The sequence below is a fragment of the Lepisosteus oculatus genome, chromosome 2 (assembly GCF_040954835.1).
Source record: "Lepisosteus oculatus isolate fLepOcu1 chromosome 2, fLepOcu1.hap2, whole genome shotgun sequence".
Classification (NCBI taxonomy): Eukaryota; Metazoa; Chordata; class Actinopteri; order Semionotiformes; family Lepisosteidae; genus Lepisosteus; species Lepisosteus oculatus.
Window position 1 is genome coordinate 54,858,397 of NC_090697.1, and position 24,812 is coordinate 54,883,208.

At 36.9% G+C, this 24,812-nt stretch overlaps 1 protein-coding gene across 10 annotated transcripts in view; it reads left to right on the forward strand.

Annotated features, from left to right (window-relative positions):
• LOC107076957 (centromere protein J) overlaps positions 1-24,812 on the forward strand; it is a 64,835-nt gene that overhangs the window by 20,791 nt on the left and 19,232 nt on the right. For 9 of the 10 annotated variants that reach the window (XM_069179220.1, XM_069179211.1, XM_015343560.2 and 6 more), the window contains 11 exons: positions 1,284-1,428; positions 6,373-6,472; positions 7,752-9,057; positions 10,886-11,006; positions 11,647-11,773; positions 15,356-15,571; positions 19,244-19,381; positions 20,557-20,700; positions 22,732-22,831; positions 23,576-23,664; positions 24,355-24,477. In XM_069179220.1, the coding sequence (XP_069035321.1) occupies positions 1,284-1,428; positions 6,373-6,472; positions 7,752-9,057; positions 10,886-11,006; positions 11,647-11,773; positions 15,356-15,571; positions 19,244-19,381; positions 20,557-20,700; positions 22,732-22,831; positions 23,576-23,664; positions 24,355-24,477 (2,609 nt within the window). The remainder of the gene's footprint in view (positions 1-1,283; positions 1,429-6,372; positions 6,473-7,751; positions 9,058-10,885; positions 11,007-11,646; positions 11,774-15,355; positions 15,572-19,243; positions 19,382-20,556; positions 20,701-22,731; positions 22,832-23,575; positions 23,665-24,354; positions 24,478-24,812) is intronic. The other variant, XM_069179233.1, reaches the window with a different exon arrangement.

The window sequence follows — 24,812 nt, forward strand, 5'->3', positions numbered from 1 at the left end:
AGTTTGCTGATGACTTGAACGATTTGAGAGTGTTACGACATGAAGAACTACAAAAAACACTGCATGTTTTTGAGACTGTTACAGCATGTTGGAAACTCAAATTAAAAAAAATAGTTTCCTTTGCACATGCATTGACTTAATCTATATAGAAATAATTTGGAGATGCAAATACATCAAATATACTACTGTATATTTATAAAATGTGAAAACAGAATACCTTCACTTTTGATGAGTCACCATCAGATCAAAAGACACTGCTATTGTGTACTTTAGATTTTTGTCCTTCGTATTGTTTTGTGATTTGGTAAAAATTACTGTATGCGTCTCACTGTGGCTAGATGACAGCATGTCAGGAAATCCCTTTTTTATTTTCATTTGATTAATAAACAGTATGTGTAGTATCACATACAATATCAATGTTTGAATTATACAATGTGGGATATTCAATTAAATTCAAAACTTTACTGTCCAATAATTTTCCAGTAAATGCCTTCCTGGATGATAATATAATATACAGTACATGCAAACATCTACTGTATTACTCTCTGGGTTTTACAGTGCATATCTGATAGTGATTTATTAGGTGTAAGCAATGCCTATTTTTGAAATATTTTAAATGTACTGAGTTCTATAAATCCCATACATAGCTCCTACTGGTGAAAGTGAGAGAAAACTGACACTATTTTACAAATGAGCTTAATGCTGATTGTTGATGTGAGGAGCTGCATAGGCACTCATTTTGCAAAGGAAAAAGCAGAGTTTAATTTCAAGTTGAAAAGTAAAAATGTTTATTTTTTTCCAAAACGTTTTTTTCTTTCCTTTTACATTTCTGTGTTGTATTGTAATCAGAGTCAAAACATGGATAAACAAACAAATTATTGTACAAACATTAAAAGTACAATTACAAAACACACAGCATTGAATGTTACTCAATATACTCTACAAAACTATGAGTCTCAGGGGCTGGCTTTCTGCAGACCTAGAAACCCAGGATGCTAGCCCTGTAACCTGAAACACTATGCAACACCTAAACGGACCAAAAACAGAACAAAATTATGAATGCCTATTAGCACCAAAGAGAAAAATATGTTAACGAGATAGTATTGTGTTAAAACTAGATACTTTTTGCTTTTAAATACATTGTTTTTTTAAAGTTAAAACAGATTTAAAAGCTGTTCTGTAAGCTGTTCTTATGTCAGAACTGATGCACTGTATCAGTTTACTGAAAAGGTAAAAAATATCTGGTTGTGTGGATTCAATTTTATATATGTCCCATGTTCTAGATGAGAATATTCCAGAAAAGGATGTAGTCCAGCCCCGAAACCTATCACCTATCAAAGAAGAAAGTGGAGAACAACAAGGGGAAGAGCCCCGCTTGGTCAGTCCCTTTGGGATAAAAAGACGATGCTCTGTTAACCCTGAGGACAGGTATAAGTGCACATACTTTATATTCTATCATCCTGATGATCACTGGTCATAAAACTGGTAGGAAACCAATTATGAGATTAAAGAAAAGAACTAAAGCTAGTTTTACTGTATTAACGTTGAAGAGGCAAGTGTAAGTTCTTGGTTGATTACTTGTCTGATACTTGTAGTTGTAAAATAATACTAAAATGAATACCTTATTTTTTAATGGAATAAATTAATAAAATGTAGTCAAGAAGGAACAAACATTTTCAAAAAGCACTCATGCTTAAGTAAATGTAAACTGTACATATTTTCTTTTTAGGTCTTTGTAAATGAAAATCTTTGTTCAATCAACTGTTGAAAATGTAGTCCATCAACCTACAAGTAAAAACTATTACTTTTGCATGTTCTGAGCACATCATGTTAAAAACATGGAGATAGTTATGGTAAAAATGAAACACTTGCAACAGCAATAGAAATGAATATAGAGAAAAGAGAACATTTTATATAACATTATTTAAAAAACAGTATTCAGGATTTATTCAACTGAAATGATGGGAAGAGGTACAGTACATTTCTTAGAAAAAGAGAACATTTTGAATAGTTTGTAAAAGTCCAAGCCAAATATTCACAGAAAGGTCATATCTGACACAGCCTCTGAAAGCTCCATACAGTATATGCACATTAAACTAGCATGTGTACAAAATTAGAACACATACTGGGTATCATAAATAAAAAAACATAATCGCTATAGAAACTAATTCAAAGTTAAAGCTGATAAATTGGGAAATTAATCTTGTTCTTTAAATATGCTTTGCAGTGTACTATAATAACAATATTAAATTATACAAGTAATAGGTTTATTCCATGCTGGAAAAAGAAGAAAGAGAACACAACGTTTCGGCCGTGGAGCCTTCTTCAGGTGTGCCTATGTGGCGTAGTGGCTACTGATGAATAAAAGTTTTCAGATGTCGACAAAGTTCCAACCGTATGGTTTAATTGAACAAGTGGATGCACGCTGATGCTAGCAGTTCACTATATCCTTGCTGCAGAGTTGACCTTGGGCAGAATTCTTTTTTTACGCACAGGCTTCCTCTGGCTCGGCACTTGGAAAAACTTGCAACCGTGGACCCAGGAATGGCCATACAGTACATCATGACTAGTTGGGCACATTCCCATCCTGGGAACTGTTCCTTATCAGGATGGCAAACATTCCTGAAACAGTTTCACAGCATTAATGGTTTCTCTGTGGCTTAGACCACAGAGATGAGAGAGAGATGGGGCCTCACTGGGAAAAGCACAGCAACACTTAAATCTGTCTTATTAATAAGCATTGCTGCTACATAGATTTACTTAGGTTTATGCGGGAAAAGAGAAATGAAATGATGAATGAAAAAAAAATTCCTTTAAATGCAATATTTTTTTCTCCATGGTGCTAATAACCATCTGTGGATACCTGCAGGTCAGACCTTATTGTACCGTTTTATTATTGTGAGGTTATGATGCTTTTGCTGACACCCACGTCTAAAGGCGGGAATGCAATCTAATACGAGATGCTCTGTGGTTTCTGGAGACTGACAGAGTTCACCAGAAATAAAGGGAAAAAAAGGTGGAGTGAGAAAATTTGGAGAATCAGGATACAGGGCTTGATTCAGGCAGGGAGGATGCCACAGGAAAGTTTTGAGCAGGCCAGGGTCTAGGCAAGTTCTTGTAATTAGAGATTGGGTTTAAGACACAGAAACAAGGTGTTTTTTTAATAGATCTGATTAGTTAGATGATGGGGAACTGGCTTTGTAGAATGATGGGTGAATTGGCAATGCATTGATGAGCGTGTTGGAATTGCAGAAATGCCCAAAAGAATGCTGGATGTTCTCATGACCACCATGGTTTGTGGGCTGCTGCTGATGGGGACATGATAAGTTTACAGTATTTTGAGTACTAGCTCTGATACGGGGGGGGACAAAGACAGAAGACAAATATTTAACATTATTTTGCATTTTATGAGTGGCACTAATTAATTTTACATTTCTAAAATAATTTTCAGTGTTTTTAAAGGTTTCTTTAAAATGGAACCAGAAGTACCAGGAAAAGCATATACTGCACTGTTATTTTTCATTTGGCGAGTGAACCACATATCTGGACTAAAACCTGCATTTTCCAATGTCCCACAAAATTTAAAAAGTTATGTGCATATCCACATATATACATACTATAACTGAACCACAGTATTACCACCGTTCATATACACTGCCTTGATCTACTGTAGATGCAATGATTTACACCACTGTTTTGCAATTGATCATTAAAATTAAATAATTAAGTTTCAGCATTCCTCATCAGTAAACAGCAAAATGCAATAGTAAGAATTTAAGTTATTTTAAATAGTTTATAGCCATTTTGTCTGAAAATTTCCATTAAACCAGCACATTAAAAGTCAGATCCAGTCTCTATTCATGGCATATTATATTTATATAGTGCATGTTATATTTTCAAGACAGATAAGTTTTATTGTCCCCTGAAGGAATTTTTTTGTGTACACACAGCACTTCTATACATTTAAATATAATGCACACACCTCAGAAAAAAAAACATTGGACATCACTCTATTGCACATGTATAACATTACAAAACATATTGCACACAAGTGGACTGTAAAGGTCAAAAATTGTGTTTATCCTTGTCATTTGCATTGACAGCCTTAATGGATAGTTGAACAAAGGAATGTTTGTATCTCTTAGACAAAGAAGACACCCTACCAGCATCTCCATACTGTAACGCTTACAGCCACCATTGAGTGTGAAAGCCGGCTTACCAGAGCGGTGACGTCACCACCCTTTCCTGTAATAGCAGGGCCCACAGCTGCTGGGCTGGGGGGAGATTTCTCTTTAGCTCAACAGGCTGGGTCCCTATTGAGTGACTCCGGAAGCCCTGGCTCGCGTCCCCGATAGTGGGGGGCCGACCATAAGCGGCAATGGCAAGGGTGCCTGCCTGAACCCCGAAAGCGTTACATTGGTGTCAAAAGCGGGGTGGAATAGCCCTTCGCCAAGGACAGCGAGTTAAGCGGGGGAGAGTGTAATGCTCACGGCAACCATTGAGTGTGAAAGTCAGCTTACCAGAGTGATGATGTCACCGCCCTTCCCTGTGATAGCAGGACCACATCCGCTGGGCTGGGGGGAGATCTCTCTTTAGCTCAACAGGCTGGGTCCCTGTTGAGTGACGCCGAAGGCCTGGGTTCGCGTCCCCGACGGTGGGGGGCCGATCAGATGTGGCGGCAGCAAGGGTGCCCACCTGTACCCCAGAAGCGTTACATTTTTGTCAGAAGCTGGGTTGGATAGCCCTTCACCAAGGACGGCAAGTTAAGCGGGGGAGAGTGTAATGCTTACGGCCACCATTGAGTGTGAAAACCGGCTTACCGGCTTACCAGAGCGGTGTCGTCACCGCCCTTCCCTGTAATAGCAGAGCCCGTAGCCGCTGGGCTGGGAGGAAGATCTCTCTTTATCTCAACAGGCTGGGTCCCTGTTGAGTGATGCCGGAGGCCTGGGTTCGCGTCCCCGACGGTGGGGGACCGACCATAAGTGGCAATGGCAAAGGCCTGATCCCTGAAGAGTTACAATACTATCATCAGTCCATACATTTACAGTGATAAGTTTGCTGCTCTTAAGAGCTGTCTCGGTAAGCGGGGATGAGGTGAACAATATTGTAATCAGAGTTAGACAGAGGTGGTTCTAATATGGCGGTATAGGCTTGTTTTATATTACCGTAGCATTTGTCTAGAACTCTGTTCTCTCTCATCCCACATTTGATATACTGTTCAAACCCAGACAATCTCCAGTTTACAGTGCTTAAAATCACCCATAATAAACATGGGAGCTTCTGAAGTCCGCTGGAGTTGCTCATGTACACAATCGGTTTTCTGAGAAGTGGCAGCTGCTGCAATTCCACTGGGTGGAACGTAAACAGCACATATAATAATGTTACCGAATTCTCTTGGAAGGTAGAAAAGCTTGAGACTCAGGCACAAAAACTCAGCATTTTTATTTTATTGCAGTCTTCCTCACTGAGTATAATCACATACGGTATGATTATTAGACTAATAAAAACACAGATTAAATTAAGCCGCCATTTAAGTAATTTCTAACACAACACAGGCAAAGCTGCAGTATAATGCTTATGCGGGATTTGATGCTGCATTTGTAAAATACACAGTCACATAACATCAATTTCAAAAACCACTTATCCAATTCATAGTTGCCCAGTCTATCATGGGAAGCATTGAGTGCAAAGTGGTATACACCCTGGATAGGATGCTAGTCCATCACAGGATACACACAGACTATAAAAGGTACACACTTACACAAGGGACAATTTTGCAGAAGTCAATTAACCTACCAATATGTACAGTTTTTCGACTGTGGGAGGAAAACAGAACACTCAGAGGAAACTCATGCAAACATAAGGTTAACCTACAAATTCTATGCAGATAGCACCCCAGAAATTGAACCCAGGGCCCCAGTGCTATGAGGCAACAATGCTAATCATTGTGCTATCATAAAATACAGAGTAAATAATTAATATAATAAAATGATTTGGGTGCTTCCCTGACATGATTGCATAACAAATTACTCACAAATCTCAATAGAAAGAGTGAGATACTGTAGTATGCAGTGGATACCACATGTGCGTGAAAATCAAGACTAAAGTGACAACAAAGTGGTACTGTGGAGTTTTTGTGTCAACATTGGTGGATAATAACAGTAACTAATTCGAATGAATGAAGTCAGAAAATACAAAGTTTTTGCATTTGAGAATCAAGTGACATTCTGAATTTATTTGAGAAAATATATTAACACACGGATCTCAGAATGAAGTTTAAGGGTTCAGTAATACATTTTTAAGATTAGATGATGTTGAATGGGAACCTATTCATTTAAAATATTTTAATATTATTTTTTTCTGCACAATTAGACCCATCAGACCAGGAGTTGGAGTAAGACAGAAAACCTTTGAGGCATTTGTTGAAGAACAGCTCAAATTGGATGAGGAAGTTCTGCAGAGAGATAAGCAGGTACAGGGTAATACAGTATAGGTGTTGATTTTTTAAAATAAAAAAATAAAAGCATAAATCAATGAGTTAACAAAATTCGGACTTCTATTTGCTTCAGTATGCCCATATGAATTTTAACACAGTGTAAGGTTTCTGTACCTTTACATGTATTTACACATATAAAGGTTTATACAGTATGTACTTTTCCTGGATCTTGCCATGCCTATATATCTTTACAGACTGAAGAGTTGTCTTACAGAATTGTCTTTTAGACTTATCCTCAGTTCTTCTATTTTGTTCAAGAAAGTTTTGGTTTTGACATGGCTGAACCAAGGTATGCAGGTTTAAGAACAGAATGGTAATCATGACAACATTTTTTAAAAGTCCATTTTATCTCCTTCGTTAACAGGGTTAGATGTCTCCGCTTCCAAACATCCTACTTTTACTGTTGTAGACAATATTGCAATTTCTGTTTATATATAAATAGTTTTCTTTCTGTTATACCACTGAAAAAAAAGGTACTAAAATATTTTTCCTAACCTCCAGAAGCTGTTTCAAACTGTTTGTTTAATAAAATGTCTGCTACACACTTTCACAAGGGATAACAACTTCCAAGAATCAGAGTGTTTGTGAATGTGAATATCTGAGTGTTTTAGGTATGATGGTTTGGCTTAACCTGCTTGGTTAAGGAGCTGCTATAGGACAAGGGGGCTCAAATTCCTTTCAGAGACAGTTAACAAAGGGACAGCTACAAGGTGGAGAAGGGCGGGAGGAGGGATGCATGAGACAAATGCAAAAGAGATTTTTATGTTATTTATGATATTTATGGCTAATTTCAGTAATGATTATGATTAGTGGGAAGACTGATTTGTTGTAGTTTTAAGTTAATGAGTTCCATTTAGTACTGTGAATTTATTTCTTAGAATGTTAGTGATCCATGTATAGCAGAGAAGTGAAATCATAAAGCTGAGCTGTAATATTAAAACAGATGGATGCAAATCTAACCCTTGAGGTATTATTGAAACTGAACCAAACTGTTCTGAGGTCTGTAGATTTAGTGAATTGAAATATTCTCCCTTAAAGTGCATGGAGAAGTGTGATAGAATATGAAATTCTATTTCTAAGTTGTTCAAAGGTCTACAGGATACTGCAAGATTAAAGCCATTTCATTTAAATGGTGAGAATCCAAAAATGAAATGTAGCCAGAAGTTTAAATTGCATAATTAAAAATAATAAAATTCAAATATATCAGATGAAAGCTTCCACTACCATGCTACTTATAAGAGGTTTAATTTTTTAGGAGTTGAAACCAGCCAAAGAGACAGAAAAGAAAACTTTCCTGAAGAAGGGAGAAGGTATAACACGGATAGAAAAAAGCAAGGAAACTGTGCTGAAGGATCAGAGGAGGGGACCCCTAAATCAGGTGCTCAAGCGAGTGAGCTTGGTCAGTCAACACCGAAGATCCCTACCCCTCCTGCAGGACACTGATAAAAGTTGTGAAAGGAAGAGCACTCCTTTGAGTCGACAAGTCAGCAGTCCTGCGTTGATGGAGTCTAGAGACAACATGATTAAGGCTACAAATGAAGATAGTAACCTGGACCAAGAAACTTACTTGGAACAAAATGACAGAAGCAAGCAATCAATCCAAAATACAGCTGGTAGTAATGCAAGTAATAACAAAGGAAATGAGATATTGGGTAAAACTCCATGTAGTAAAACGTCCACGCAATCTAGAAGTTCAAGTCTGCCATGTTTACAAATCTCTTGCAGGATGGACTTGCAGAAGCACATGTGTTTGGCAGAAAATGATGACCATTTAGATACCCCTAAAAAGATCAACTTACCTCAAGAGGAACAACATCCCGAAAGCATCACTTCTGCTTTGAGAGCTCAGTTGATCTGCACAGACCAGCAATATTCAAACAACAACCATCAGGTTGATAAAACAGGATCCAATCTTGGGTTTAAAAAAGTCGATGATCATATTGTAAAGGTTTTTAATGGGCCAGTTCTCTCAAATGACAGTGGTAGTGAAAAAAGTGAAAACCATGAAAAATCAAAGAAAGGGAGAGAAGTCCAGACCTGCAGTACAAAAATAAAATTTCCTCCCAGCAGCACAAGTGATAGCACCAGCAATGAGGATGATCCCAAATCTCAATTCCATGAACAACACATCCACCAAACTCCACTGAGGCTGGGGCATACTGATCAGAAGCTAGACCTGTCCGATGATGATTATGCCAGCGACGCACCAAGTGGGGCAGAGGAAAGAGTTTGCAGACCCCAAACGCCTCACCGATTACCATTTTCTCATCCATTCTCCAGCACCAGTAGCAGTGACAACAGCGAAACAGAAATAAGGGACTTTAACTGGCATAAGATAACAGCTCCTTCTCCATGTCTCAAATCACCAAGAAAGATGGAGGCTGAGAAGAGAAAGACACCACCATTGTCAAACAACAGCAGGAACCGAAAGACAAATCTATTGACTCCCCCCACTTCAGAGCTTGTATCAAATCTGTTTTCTGGCTTAAAAACTAGAACAAACCATACAGCCCAGAGAAGAGTATCCGATGTATCACAGAGCTCTGAAGACAATCAAGGTGGTAAGTATCTTGTGTTTTCCTAAATGCTTACCACCTGCAATCTGAAGATTGTTCTTTTATTACAAACTTTCTGAGCTTTCTGAACAGCTAAATCACTATACAGTAACATACTGTATGCCATATGTTCATCCATTTCTGTTTTGCATTTCATTTCTAACACGTTAGACAAGACTGTTTCTTAGGATATTGTTTCCATATACAGTAGGTAAGTTTAGTTCTTATAAACATTCCCTATTCTTAAAGGTAATAGACGTTTTCTCACTTTGTTATGATTGGGTATAACGTTAGCAATTCACCAGTCCCTGGGTATTACACTGTCTGAAGATACTGTAGAAAGAGTTGTGTCATTGGCTTCTGAATCACATCTCTTGTTAACATACCAGTGGTACTCAAGGAAACATACGGGGCTTATATTATTCGTAACTGTTTCTACTACCAGAAACACTCTGGTCTCTTATATGTAAGTGCTATTCAATATAGAACTTTTCCCTACACACAAGCGTCACATGCAGCCTCCTTATTCTTACAAGAAGTTATAAGTGCAAGTCAATTGACTAAGCAAGTTATTATTTCTAATTAAAAATGTGGGTTCTTCCCAGTAGATACAGTATTGGTTAGGTTTTCATGAGTTGCCAGTGACACAGTCCCAATTCTTGTTAATCAAGAACCTGTGATATATCTGATTTCATCTACACACAAAACTTTACATTGTATTGCTGATTATCTTACTATTTGATTACTACAAGTAAGACTATTATCTTACTTAAATATCTGGCTCCTAATAACATTATGTGATATTTGCATTATGAATGAGAATATAAATATAGGATACCTGGTGTTTCATACTTAGCCTTAAATTTTTGGTCAGGTGAGGAAATATGTTGTATACTGTATGTTTTCTTGATAGGCATTTTTCTAAATTCCACATCCATAAAACGTTTAAGATATAATTTAACAGATTTTCTAACAGTAACCCTAAGCAGGTAGTTTTTGTAACCCTAGCTTCAATGCTTATTTGTAACTGGATAAAATAATAACCCAAATATATCAGCAAAAGCAATATAAATTCTACATCAACTCATGAAATAAAACAAATAAAACAACAAAAGTTCAGCAAATGTAGTAGGTAAAATCTGAATCTAGGTTTAGGATTAAACTTAAACCCTTGAACCTTAAACCTAGGCTTCTGATAATGTTACATTTGTATTATGAATGGGAATATAAATATAGGATGAGTGGTGTTTTGTACTTAGCTTTTTGGTTGGGTGTTATTGAGGAAATAGTGAATCTTATATGATACTATTTTAGTTCAGCCATTAGGAAATTCAGCTTTCACCCTGGCTGAAGTCAAAATTTAATTTTCTAACCCTAACCAAGCACTTTCTTAACCCTTGATGCTATGCTAATCTGCTTGAAATACAAATCCAAGACATCAACAAAAGTGATAACAATTCTTCATAAACATTTGAGTTAAATATTGGTACTGCAAAAAAAATGCAACTAACGTGTTTTCTGATAAAATGTTTTAAAAATCTACTTGGATATTTTTTAGTATTTTGCTAAGTTATGCTAAAGCTCTGAAAATTGTTCATGTTTCAATACAAACATGCAATTATTTCAATGAATTTATTAAAAAATCTATTTATAAAGTATAGGTTGTATTTAATCTAGTTGAGACATAATTTTTATGAATATGTACAAAACAGCAAATTGCTTAACTGTGAAGCAAAAATAATAGTTTTAACTTTGATGTTCCAATACTTTTGCAGTGCACTGCAGATGACGTGATTTAGTTTAATATATTCCCTTATACTTGCTATTATTACAGACAATGAAACCCAGGCAAGACTTCAGAGACACAGTTTTCTGCATGCAAAGACTGAGACGGATGATAGTTCCGTTCTAAAAAGCATGAAAGAGGAACAGGAGAAAGCATTGAAATTTCTCAGGTAAATTATTTTTTTTAGTTAAACTGAACAGTGACTGCTGATAAAAGTATAACCAAGAGTTTAAAAGACTTGTTTTAAAAATAATTTCAACATTCATAAACTCTGAATTTATTTTTGCACCATTTAATAATGAATGCATTTGAACTAATTTCACAAAACAGAGTGCTGTTCTTTGCTTGAAAAATGAAACAATAAATTTCATAACTGTTATCACAGATATGCTAAAACCCAAAAAGGTGCCCTGTTCTGCCCAGCTTTTCCTTCATATCTGGAAGATTGCCCCCTGTCTTATGGAGAAAGACTGTCTCAATTATCTAATGACAATACCCAGGTTCAGGATTACAGTATTTGGTTTGCACTCACGAGAAATCTCGTCATATCTGAAACTCTGGATCAGAACTTCACTTTTTAGTGAGAGGTAACAGTGAAATGGACCAACTAATTGTTTCATCATTGACACTTTTCCTTTCTCTATGTTGTACTTGTTAATACATATCTACCAAACATCTGCTCCCTCTCTAAACTTTTTAAAAACTATAGTATTGAAAGCAGAGTTGTAATGAATAATATTTAGATGTCTGTTGATATATTGAATTCTTGATATGAAGGTTTTTTATTGAATTTAATTATGTTTATACAGAAAGAAAATGGATGGATTTGTGCAAGAAACAGAAACTGAGCATTGTAGTTTGGGAAACAGCTACAAAGAATGTCCGTCAATGAAAAATCGATTGTCAGCATCTAATCCACATATTGATGAATTACAGGTGAGAACAAAGGAAGTATCTACAAAACTGCAAACAGACCCAACACCAAGAGAATGCTTAGGCATAAAGGAGAGAGGTCATTTAAACAAAAGTTTGCAACATGGCACGCTTTCTTTAATAAATGACATGTAATTGCAGAAAGCAAGACAGTCAGTGTTGGCTGTTTTAGTGTTTCTCAAAATCAGGACCTTAAACAGATACTGTAAACTTTAAAATGGAGTTTATACACAAAAGTTTGGGAGGGATGACAACAGACAAATTCAGTCTAACTTTCTATAATTCAGAATCACTCCTGAATTTTCTCACCTAAAGCATCATAAAGAGTATTGTATATGTTATCCCCTTCTCTCCCTTGCTAAATTCAACTCAGCCAGCAAGATTCCTATGATCTTCTCTGTCACCTGGTGTCAAAGAATTGCCTCTGTGGCCCCTTCCATCTGTCCTCCACACCAGGAACAAATTAATCTTTCCACTCAAATCTCCTCAAGACAATGAATTAACAATTGTTTTGGGCAACCTATCACGCACTCTGTCCTGTCCCTAGTTTCCTGCCTGCTGTCCTTCCGGTCCCTCTCTTTCCCTTGGGCTATATATTTCCGGGTCTTGCACTCCACCCTCGCTCAGCATTGACGTTCGCATGTCCTGAGACCGCCTAGCACCAGGTCGCCCCATGTCCACTATGTAACGGACACGGACTGGAATCCGTGTCAGATATTGTAGAAGACCCTATGCGATAGAGCTGGAGAAAACAGGAGGCGTGGTAAAAAGGAACACACAAGGGTTTAATGGTGCACAAAATCATAGTGACCGTCCGTGAGACAGTGTACGGGGAGGACAAAACGGCATCCAAATCCAAACGGGTCCAAGGGCAGGTCAAAGCACGGTCCGAAAGTCCATAAACTGGAAATCCATCCTGGAACGTGACAAAGTTAAAATCCCCGGAAGGGGGGAGCACACAGACAAACGAAACATGGAGGTCCGAGGGTGACGGGGTGAGATCCTCCAGACCCCGGGCTCAGGAAACGGGAGGTGTCGGGGATGAGGCCTATGCCCTCAGGAGACGGACGTAGGGTTTCCTGGTACTAGGCGGGCCTCGCGACATCTTACCCTAATGATGAGCCCCGAGGACTGGAGGAGCTGGTCTTTAAATATTAACACTAAAAGGGTACACCTGGAGAGCTAAATGACACGAACAATAATGAGAGCAGTGGAGCGCCCTCTAGGGAGGGATGTCGGGCGTGACACACTACCTGAGGGCATAGGTTTCTATACCGCACTCCTGAACTCTTTGCACGAATGAGCCCGGGCCTTTTTCCCGTTCCGCCGCATATGGGTCTTTTTCTGCTCTCCTGCTCTCCACGGTTAGTCCTTTTGGACGTCCGTGACACAACCAACACAATATACAGCAGATATATACTGTAGACAGCAGTAACATGCTGATTAGACGAGTCAACACACCACGAGCAATCTCACCATCAATCTGTCTCATCTCTATTTGGTTCCTGCATTAGGCCTGCACTAATAAGTGATTATCCACAAATAAGTGATGCTTCTTTACTTTCAACAAGTAATTCTCAGGACTGGTACTTTGTTTCAGAGTTATTCAGAGTTCATCTCAAATTAACAAGTCTCTCTTGACACCAAGGCAACCAGTGAAGACACAATAATGACAATGTCATAATTCCTTTATACAGCAATAGCTGTAAAACTAGGAAAATCGCATCCTGCTCACCAGAATTAATCAGCAAATGGTACCTGCATCACTTTAACTTTACCTGCTTATGTGCAGATATCTTTAAGCTGCTGCTGCTGCATCTCGGTCAGTGGATCTCATTCTTGGTTACAGAATTAAAGTCCCAGTCTGTACTGGTCTGTACTGAATTGGTGCCCATACTCAATCATATGCCTACAGTAGCTGCCTGGAGGGAGCATACCTTGGACAAGGACACTCAGAAGTTTATTTCTGCCAGTGAGTTTTTCTTTTCCTCTCCACCATGGCACAGATGTCATATTCCTAAACTGTCAACAGCTCAATACATTTGTAATGTGATTAGTCATATTTCAGAGTCCGCAGGAACTACGTCACCCAGAAGTTAGTACTCTATCCTTACCCGTTCGAGCCACACAAACAGTAGGGAGCCTCTGCAGACTTTCTTTCTTCCACAATGCAATAATTGTTTGCGCTCTACCTGTTTAAACCCAGATCTACGTGCTCAACTCACAACTTCCTCAGAATCATTCACATTTCCAAAACTCAGTTAGGTTTCGCACATAAGGAACTTCTGTTACTTCTGCTGGGTCACCTCAACTATGCCATGAAGATTATACCCATGGGTGGTTTTTATTTAACATTTATTCAAGTTTGAAACTTACATCAATCTTACTTCAAACTGCAAAGTAGAGCTTTGTAGCACTTATTTTTTTAGCAAACTGGAAAGGGTAGTCTTTTTCTTATGTTGAGTCTTGTTCTCTCCAAAACGTTTTTACATCTGCAGCCCTTCCATTTGCTTTCTGTATTTACAGTACCTTCATCTCTCCTTCTGATCACTCCTCCACAGTTTCCAAATTTGGTAGCTGCTTGTTTTTGGGGCCTTAATTTGAAACAATAGGCCCTTATCCATTCAGATGACATTGCTGTGTAAAATCAACAAAGATCTGAAAAAAGTTTCCATTTAACTGAGTCATCTAAATGGCTTTCTTCTATGAACCAATTTCTAATTCTTACAGCTCATGTCCCAGGCCAATAATATTCCTGATTCTTTCTCACTTCCAATTTTAGACATTCAAGACATTAGCCCTGGAAGGCTACCAGTATCCCTGTCCTGTCCCTCCTTATTCGGATCTTGTATTTTTCTGAATCACTCTTTCCATCATTTCTTCCAGCTGGCTCAAAATACCAATAGATCCAGACTTGTAACTTGCACTCTCAGTTCCTACTGGAACACCTGTAAAATGTACTTGTTGTTCTCGTCCTTCCTCTTCTACTGCAAGTAAAATCTTAAGATCAGGTTATGAGCAATTAAGTCTACCTACATCAGCCCTTAAGATCCTGTGCTCTATTATCTTCAGCTTAGCATCTCTCAGAGAGAATCACCCACTGATTCTCTTTTCACTAATGAAAAGTCTCATACTCTTTTGTAACTGGTTTCTCTATAAACAACAAGAACGTCTTGCAAGGTCTGGGTTTGCTACTGAGCAATTCTGGACATTCTTGAAGCTGCCTCTGCAGCTGGTATTCAGAGGTCTACGTCTCAGACATATTTTGACTAAAACACATAATTATTTTTTCAGTATGTTATTCATGTGAATATAACATTGCCATTACAGGCAGTCAAAGATGAAATACGTAAAATGCATTTGTACAGAAATATTATTCATTCACGATTAAAAGAACAACAAAAATGGGTTATATTGTTGTGTGTTGAGTAACATTATGAATCATAACTGATCATAAGTCATAACTAGTTGATTTTTATGACTGACCACTGAGAAGGAGATTTAAGAGGTCGAGCAACATGTTAATCATGGTGGTCATTCGCAGTTTGCTTTGATTATTAACCTGTAGATATCTTGACACCACAGCAGCTAAAGGAACAGATGAGGGCCTTGCAGGAGGAATTCAAGCAGAGGGAATCCCACTGGTCTGCAGCTCATAGACAGCTGAAGAGCCAGGTGGAAGCCTTGACCAGAGAGAATGTTGATCTTAGGGATGAGCTCAGGGTGTCTGAGAGGCACCAGCAAGAGACCTGGTGGTCTCATCACACTACAGCTCAGTGCACCACAAAGGCAGAGACTCCGGTAAGAGCACATTGCAGACTTCTAAAAATGTTAGTTACTGTAAGTGGGGATATACAGTATACAGTTCCTGAACTATCTCCCAACATAAGGGCTTTATCAATAAGCATGTATTTTTAAACATATGGTATGCAAATAGATCAATATCTTCTCTATAAACAGAATGATCCCTAATAACAAGTATTCTGTTTCTAAGTGTTTTGAGTTTATTCTTTTTTACTATGTTTAAAGGTTGAATATTGTTGTTCAGTACTTGTAATTGCAAGTCCAATAATCTTTACAAATATTTAAAGCAGAATAAAGTGATTTGAAAATGACATGAAGGGACAATCTTGTTCTTAACCACAAACAATAGGAGCCAGAAGGATATTTGTTCACTTAAAACTTTGTTACATTTACTGTAGCTTTTAATTTTTCTTTGCAGTTTTTGCAGACGTTGTTACTCAGAAAAGTGTTCAGTTTAAGCATTCTAGTTTTGATTCAAATATTCACTGGATAAAATACAGTACGTACTGTATAAATCACTTGTAATTTAAAAACATACTGTAGGACATAATTAGAAAGGGATGAGTACTTTTGATGGGCACTGTAATACAAAGTCTAGAGAGTCTTTAATAATAGGTCTTTGACTTTTTTTTCTGTGAGTGGGCAATCTGTGGTATAAAGTAATCCTGTTTTCCTTAGTAACAAAACAAGCTCACGCAAAATTGAGCCATTCTTTTCACTACATTTGAAACAGATTCAAAAGGTTCACTCAGACTTCATGATGTGGCTATAGTGTCTTCTCAATGCAAATAAGAAAATTATGTTATCAGCATTTTTCCCCCTTTGCTTTGTTGAAAGTCCAATCTACAGCAAACAGCCTCTTAATGTATACTTTACACATATTTTAAGGGCCAGCAAATTACTCTGCCATTCTGCAATGATAGATTCATCACAATAATTTACAATGAGTAAATTGAATGAATTGTTTTTTTATTCAGGTTGTAATTTTTGTACAGATATTTTATACTTTCCACTGTTAAAATCAGTATCGAGTACAAATTAATTCTGAATGTTATACTTAATGATTCTTTGAATGAAATGCAGATTCATGTTTATATTTTCTCAATACATGTAAAGGCAAAGTTCTGTTCGAAATATGTGAATACTGCTGTATCCAGACGTTTCTTTGTTCCAGCCTGAGCTATCTCACTTGTGACTTGGATCTCCAATAGTGCAGTGCAGTGCAAATGGGGGACAATCAGAGCTGGGTGGCTTTGAAGTTGTCTTACAGTAAGCAACATTGCACAGCTACAAACCTTGTGTCTGCCTAGGTACCTGTGATTTAGCAGTGAGAGTTGTGTTACATCTACTAATGCCTTATCTTTGTTTTTTTAAATATAAAATCACATGCTGGTCAAAGGATTGTAGTTGTAAATTGAGATAATTCATCAAACCATTATATATGAATATTTTCCAATAAACATGTTTCAGGGTTATGGTATATTTTAAGGGCAGAAAGTCTTTACAACTTATGGAAAATAATATAAATTAACTCTTGCTATATCACAAGGTTGAGGGGGAGATCCTGACTTTAACTTTAAAGTGTATTTATAATAATAATAATAAAGTTTATTTTCTATAGCACCATTAAACATGGCTTCTCAAAGCACATTACAGAATGACAACAACAACAAAAAATACACAAGATATACACAATGAAAATATACAATGAGAGGAGACAGTAGATGGGGGTACTGATTACGGTAGGATTAAAGGTTTTTGTAACACAACCAGTTAAGCAAAGTTTGAGTCTAGATTTGAAAGCATTTAGGGAAGGTCACTCTCTGATATCTTTAGGGGTAGAGTTCCAGAGCTCTGTGGCATAACAGGAGAATATAGACGGGCTTGGGAGACAGACAGGAGACTTTCAGATAGACAGAATTAGAAGAGCGAAGGTTTCAAGGTGGGGAGTAGGATGTTAGTAGCTCAGACAGGTACTGAGTTGCCAAGCCATGCAGGACCTATAGGTGTCAAAAAGTGAAGAAATATTATAGGGGAAAAAGTCATGCAGGATACGGGAATGAAAACAGGGGGGCATGTCCATGGAGTGCTGGTGGTCGGGGAAGGTGTGGCCGAGGCAAACAATCCAGGGATAAGTCAAAAGCGGAATCCAAAGACAGGGCAAAAGTCCAAAGCCAGGCAACCACCCGGGACTGACAATTAAAAACCAGAGCCGGGTCGGGACCGGCAGGGGGAACGGGAACAGGAACAGGAACTAAAAGCATAACGGAGCCAGGCGCATCCAGGTCCTGGGCTCGCATGATGCGGAAACCAATGCAGAGCCCGCTTAACGTCAGCGTCTGGCTTTAAAGGGAGAACTGAAAAGGGGGAGGAACAAGGAACAGGTGCGGGTAATGAGGCAAACAAGGAAGGGCTGGAGCGCCCTTAAGAGGAGGGGTTTGTGATCGTGACAATAGGTGAGCATGAGGATTTTGAAGTCGACACAAAGCCTGACAGGAAGCCAGAGCAAAGACTATGTGATCAGAACTGGAGTTTGTTCAATGGGGATTTAGAAGCCACAGGGACTACAGAGTTACAGTAGTCAATTTATGAGAAAACAACTGTGTTGATCTGTTGCTTTTCAGCAATAGTTGGAGATAATATAGAATGTAGTCTGGTGATATTTCTGAGGTGAAAAAATGATGTTTTGACAATAGGTTGTACATGTGGATCGAATGTCAAGCCTGAATCAAATGTAACCCCCAAGTTTTTCAGTTTTGCAGTACCATCCAGAGATAGGGTTACAGCAGCTGGTTGGGTGGATCCGCCTACTTAATAGTTCTAAAATGCATCATTAAGTAAGTGGAGATACAAATTTGGGAAGGAAATAAATATTAATAAAAGTAATACAATAAAGAAGCAAATGAAATGCTCACAATAATGTAAAAATAATTCTGCTCAATTGTGCCAATCCATGTAAAGCTGATAGATTCCACATAAACTACTGACTTGGCATGCAGCCTCATCCTCATTCTGGTTGATCACTCAGTCAAGCCTCCTGAAAAACATTATTATTATAGTTATCCAATAAGCAAGTTAATCTACCAGTATGTCTTTGGACTGTAGGGGGAAACAAGAGCACCTAAAGGAAAAAAATAGAATACAATGAATATCAAAATGTCAATATTATATTACAGTACATTTTAGAAAGTGATATATGCAACCATACAGTATACTGTATCTACAGTATAAACATTTCAAATATGTCTCAATGTATTGTCTGTATTGCCTTCTACAGGGGTATGTCTATAGGTGAAGGCATTTTATTAATCCTTTAAACCACTTTGCAGAGAAAAGGGTATTCACTTTATTTCATATTAGTTTACTAATTAGCTTAGATATACAGAAGTTCAAGTAAGATGCTGCGTTAGCATGCGTAAATTGCTGACACCTGAAGAAGGCTCCACAGTTGAAAAGTTGTGTCTCTTTTTTCAGCATGGAATAAACCTTACTGATACAGAATACTACTTATCAAGTTTCTTTATTTTGTATGTTTTGATTTCTAGCATTTTTTACTTAATGTCACTTAATGTGACTTTGCCCTTTATTTTGCATTCCTTTTACAGGAGGGGTGTTGCTTTTGACAGCAAATTATGCAATGCTTTTGTTGTACTTACTTTCTGTGCCCAGGTCTCTGAAGCAATACTGACTGGCACCTGTCGGGCAAAGAGCAAAGAAAGGACAGTTGGCTACTCCAGTCACAGTATTACTCCTGTCGGGAGGAGGCTGCAGTTTGACAAATCACTTTCACCAAAGTCTGAGATCCAGGTAAAGGCTAAAACAAAACATGCCTTAAGTAGACAAACCATTATCACTGCATCTTCAGTGTCCCTTTCTTATATCATTCATACACTATGGTGTTCATCTTCTGTGCTTGTTGACACCATGGAACTTGCAACATCCTTATTCTCATTCCACCTGTGTTGTGTGTGGGTGGGGGGGTGAGTTTGCTCCATGACATTTTACCCTTTGTGGAAAAAGAATCACATACAGTACAAGTCTCTCTTGCAGAATCTTGAGGTTTGAAGCGGGAATTAATGTAGTGTCCAGCAGCTAAAAATCATATTTTACATCAAAAAGACTGAGAGTTCTGCTACACTGTCATTGCCTGGCTAGGGATGAATCACACTGAACATATCTCTTCTTCCTATGAATGATATCAGCCAATTTAAAAAGAAATATTTGATGCAGAATATTCACTCAGTGCAAAAATCCTGCAGTTGCCTTACATTAGCTAAAAGATAGCAATAGTATGTAATTATACACATATTTATATTTTACCAATGCAGTTAATTCATTCAAGTTACTACTAGCCCCTATTTATTTTTTATTTGCTTTTAAATACAATATGTTTTTAAAAAATACTATGTAAAATATATTTTTAACAGTCGAAATCTATAATTAACTTATCTGCTTAGTAACTACTATTTATACTGTATACTGTACAATTACTAATAATTCTGTATACTGTATGTACTTAAAGAAACAAAACATTATGTTGGTGTTACTGTACAGTATAATTGGTGCAGAAAAGCACTAAGGAGGTGATAAACACTTAATTTTTATTATTAAAATAAGAATCATGTGACAGCCACACATAGCTGGAAGTTTTACAGAGAAATGAAGTCCTGCATAAAATGATTTGAAAAAATAAAAGCAGCATTTCACATTGCTTTTCCCTTTTTCTGCCTGAGAACTTACACATGTCAAATGTCATCATCTGAACTTATAAACAATTGCTGGCTCTCCACAACTATGTCCTAGGGTAGGCTCCATCACCCCCATGATCTTATATTGGATAAAGTGGTTATTAAATGGGTGGATTTGATGGTTGTTTTTTTTGCATATTTATGCAAGAGTGAGCAACAATGACTTGGTAATAAAATGTACTGTGTTATTTTATTGTGATCATCAATGTTAATTAAGTAAATTGTGCTGTACAGAAAGTAGATCAGAGTGAGGCTCTGAAGAGGAGTTCGAGGGCTTACAAGGACAAAGATCTCAATGTTGCAACCTCTGCCAGGGTCACACCAACAGGGCGCATGACACCCAGCCAGGGGAGAGCAAACCCTTTGGATACAGATGCAGTAAGTTCACCTTGTTCATCCAGCTTCTACCTAAGATAGACCTGCTTGTTTCTCCTACACAGACCCCCTGCAATTAAAAGAATTAGGTCTACCTCAGATCTTTTTACTGCCCAAACCTTCTACTATAAAAGGAGGTTCCCCCAAAATAGTCATTGTAGTTGTACTTTTGAATTAGCTCATACTAATGCCATGTTAATTGTATTTATGTATGTTTAATTTTGTGCTTGGTAATATATTATGTATTTTGTCATGACTGGATGAAATCCACATTTCAGTTAGCTACTAGCAGCCTAATAAGATAAATGGTTCAAATAGTCATACTTCTGACCTTTCTTTTGTTGTTACTTAATGTTGTTATGGTGCAAGGAAAATGGCACAAAGAAGTTAATTTAATTATTTGTTAACTGTTAGGAATTTGTTAACTGTTGCAACTGTTAATATTTTTCTTTATTTAATCCAGAATTTTAAATCAGTAAGAGCAAATATCCCATAATAACAAAAACATAAGACTGGTAATTTACCTTAAAGAGTCTCACTATGGGGAAGGTCATAAATCATCTTGATTATGTCACACTTTACAACATTTATGAGATACTGTACCTTACAGAAGTATTCAGACCTTTCCTATGATGTCCTATTTTGTGAAATTACAAAATGATGCATACACATTTTTTTAATTTCTATTAAATATGAGTTACAGTAAACATCCACAAAACTAATGAGACAAAGTGAAATATTATAATGCAAATATGCAATTGCATGAGTATTCAGACATACTGTATGAACTCATCAGCTAGACTGATGCACTTACTGACATTACTGTCCACTTTCACTGGGTCACTAAAGGACATTCACTTTTTTAGTCTTAAGCCACACCAGTGTAGCCACAGCAAAGGGTTTGAATATGACTTCCTTTTTTCTTTCGTATTATTTATCTATTCACTTTCTTACTTTTGTTTTTGAATGTATGGAATACGTTGCGGGTATTACAAATATGGTTATTTTACACTGTAATTAAACTAAATAGCAAACCTGTACAAGGGTCTGAATACTTTTACTATGCACTATATAAAACAAGATGCCCTTCTCCCATTTTATTCTCCATTACATCCAGACATGTTTGAGACCATTTGGCATCAATGATTGTTTTGCTCTTATGGTTCAGAACACTTTCCTGACCATTTAGCATATTAGTAAAAAATCACCTATATACCTGCATACTAAATTTATACTGCGTTTTTCATGTGGAAAATTTGTTCTTAAGTGCTCCTTAGGCACCCAGTAATAATTTATGCTCTCTTCAAAGAGCAGTATCAGTTTTTTTACTAAGCCCAGTATAATTTATTCATAACATAGTCATGAATAAACTCATTGCATTTTTATGGAAACTAAGTGCTGAAATGTGTTTTCACATTTTTCTCATCTACTTCTTTAATAATTTATTGACATTATGAATTTAGATTCGATCATTTATTGGAAAAACCTATGTTAACTTGGGATTCCATCTCTACTAATTCAATCTGTTGGAATTCCATATCTACTAAGAACTTCATTAAAAGTGTAGGAAGAATATCATCAAATAAATCAAATAAATACATAAATCATCAGCTGCTATCTGTATATATTGCAAAGTCTCTCTATTCCTAAATAAGAGGCAGCTTTTGGACTGCCATTAGAGAGAACATATATATACTTATATATACAGTATATTATAAACATTTCCTACAGTAAGTTAAAAATAAGTTTCTTATTTCCTAAGTGAAATGGCTGTCAAGTTGGTTGAAATGCAATAAATACTTAATATTGAATATGAATATTGCACACAATGATAAATTGAATTATTTAACAAAAGTATTACAATTATCTTTTTCAGGACATTTTGTACAAAGGTTCTTCTTCAGCAGTTTAGGAAAAAATGCAACACTTACATTGCTTTCTAAACAATGGAAGAACTTTAGCTTTGTCTAAAGCATCCTGAAACAAATATTTTTTACAACATGGTAATTTAGTTTTATTTTGGTCCATACATAGGCAATGCATCGCTTTCATACAAATTTGCAGAAGTCAACACGAAGAAGGTCTCCTGTCCCCAATTTGAGAGCTGTTTTGGAGTCAGAGACATCCTCCACAAGTAAGTGCTCTTACATAGCATCTATTTGAAAGCTGGTATGACTTAGGTGTTTGTTACAATACTCAACATCATTTATTAACTCATTTCAGTTTGGTAGTTATACATCCAATTTGCACCCAGAGAAATTGTAGCAAATTATTAATCGTGTATCATAATTAGATTATGGAATTTAGTTGTTTGAGTACAGTAGAACAATGGCCATGAAGTGTCTAAGGAGTGGCAACTGTATTACACACAAATGGTTGTAAAAGGAGATGGTTTTCTTGCACTTAAATAGGAAAAAAATCTGTTGCATTAGTTTCTGTTTCTGTATATTAGTGTGTTTTTAGTGCACAGCTTTGTTCACTAGTATGTGGATTTGGGCTTCATATTTTTTAACATGTTCAACATACTAGTGCAACAAAATACAACAGATAGGAAAAATATGAGTTCACAAATTAAAAAAGGAAAAGACAAATTTTATGACTATGTTTTCATTATTTCAGTTAGTATTTTTATAGATTCTTGTTAGATTTTAGGAAGACGTGTTGCTGTATTCTTGTATTATTCTAAACCCATAAAAGGATGAATAAAAGGACAGTTCATGGTTCAGTTTTATTTCCTTTTAAACCTTGCACCTTCATTTTTCACTATATTGTCAGTCTTTGTTACAATGACATATTAAAAGCACTAACCTACTAATTGAGATACTGTAGATCTTGGCCTCTTGTTTTCAGTCAGCGTTGTGTTCTTTTCTTACAACAGGAGGACGCTCTTCAAATCCCATCACTTCAGAGGAATTCCACCAAGAAGATGACAACACCACTAAATCTCACAGCAGCCTTAATGAAGTGGTATTAGTACTTGTAATAGAAATAGTAGTATAAAAGTATAGTAGTAAAAGTTATAGTAGTATAAAAGCTGTACTACCTGATAAGCAATAGTACAGGTTTATCTCTATTAGAATACTAGCAACCTCAGGTTTTAGCCTTACCTTCCAGTGTCCACAGAAGCCACACACTGTAATTAGCAGGACTTTAGCAACACAGGTGAAAACTCTTAGGTGAAATTGACCAACTGTCATTAAAAAGACACGTCAATAAAAATGTTCTGAATGCAAAGATGTCAATATACAGGTACAGTATCAGCCACTAATTATCAAATACTCCACAATAATGAGGAACAATGATGGTGATTATTTATTTCTAGATTACAAAAATACAGGAGGGGGACCTGACACAGTCATAGTTCACCAAAGGAGGAGTGACACATGAGATTCTGCTTTGACATACATGCTTTGACCTGACATGCTTTGACAATCTTAACTATAGACTGATGCACTGTAGATCTTAATCTCTTGTTTACAGTCAGCCTCAGTTTAATTATAACAACAGCTTCATATTTTGGGGGCTTAATTAGGGGTCAAATTGTTTTAAAATGTGCAGGACACTTAATCAGTTTTCTGCTAGAGAGCATTTATTTTTTAAAAGTGTAAACTAAAACTTTGAATAGTTTCTCTTGGTGTTCAACATCAATCTCTGCAGGGGGTTTCTAGATGTCGGGGAAGGCAAGTGTCAGTAATGGGCTACCAGAGTCGTAGTGTAACACCAAGTGGAAGGCAAACCCCATCTACTGGCAAAGCAACTTCTTCAGAGTCTGAGCACATGGTTGGTACAAGTTTGCATGCCTTTTAGGTATGCAATGATCTGAAGTGTTAGGGTAAATACTAAAGTGATTCCACTTACTGTGCTGAGGTTAGTGGTAACTAATTTGCTGAATTGACACCAGAAACTATCAACAGCAATCTAGAGTAAAGGCAGAATATAGAATAGATTGCTCCCTAAATAAACATTCATAAAATTGTTTTACACTGTCACAGCTCAGTCACAGAAGCTAAACCTGCCCTCAAAAAGTTTAAAACTTTACATCAGAATGTTGTAAATCATTTGTGCAGTATTCACTCCCTTAAATAAATACAACATCTAATACATCTTCACTGGAG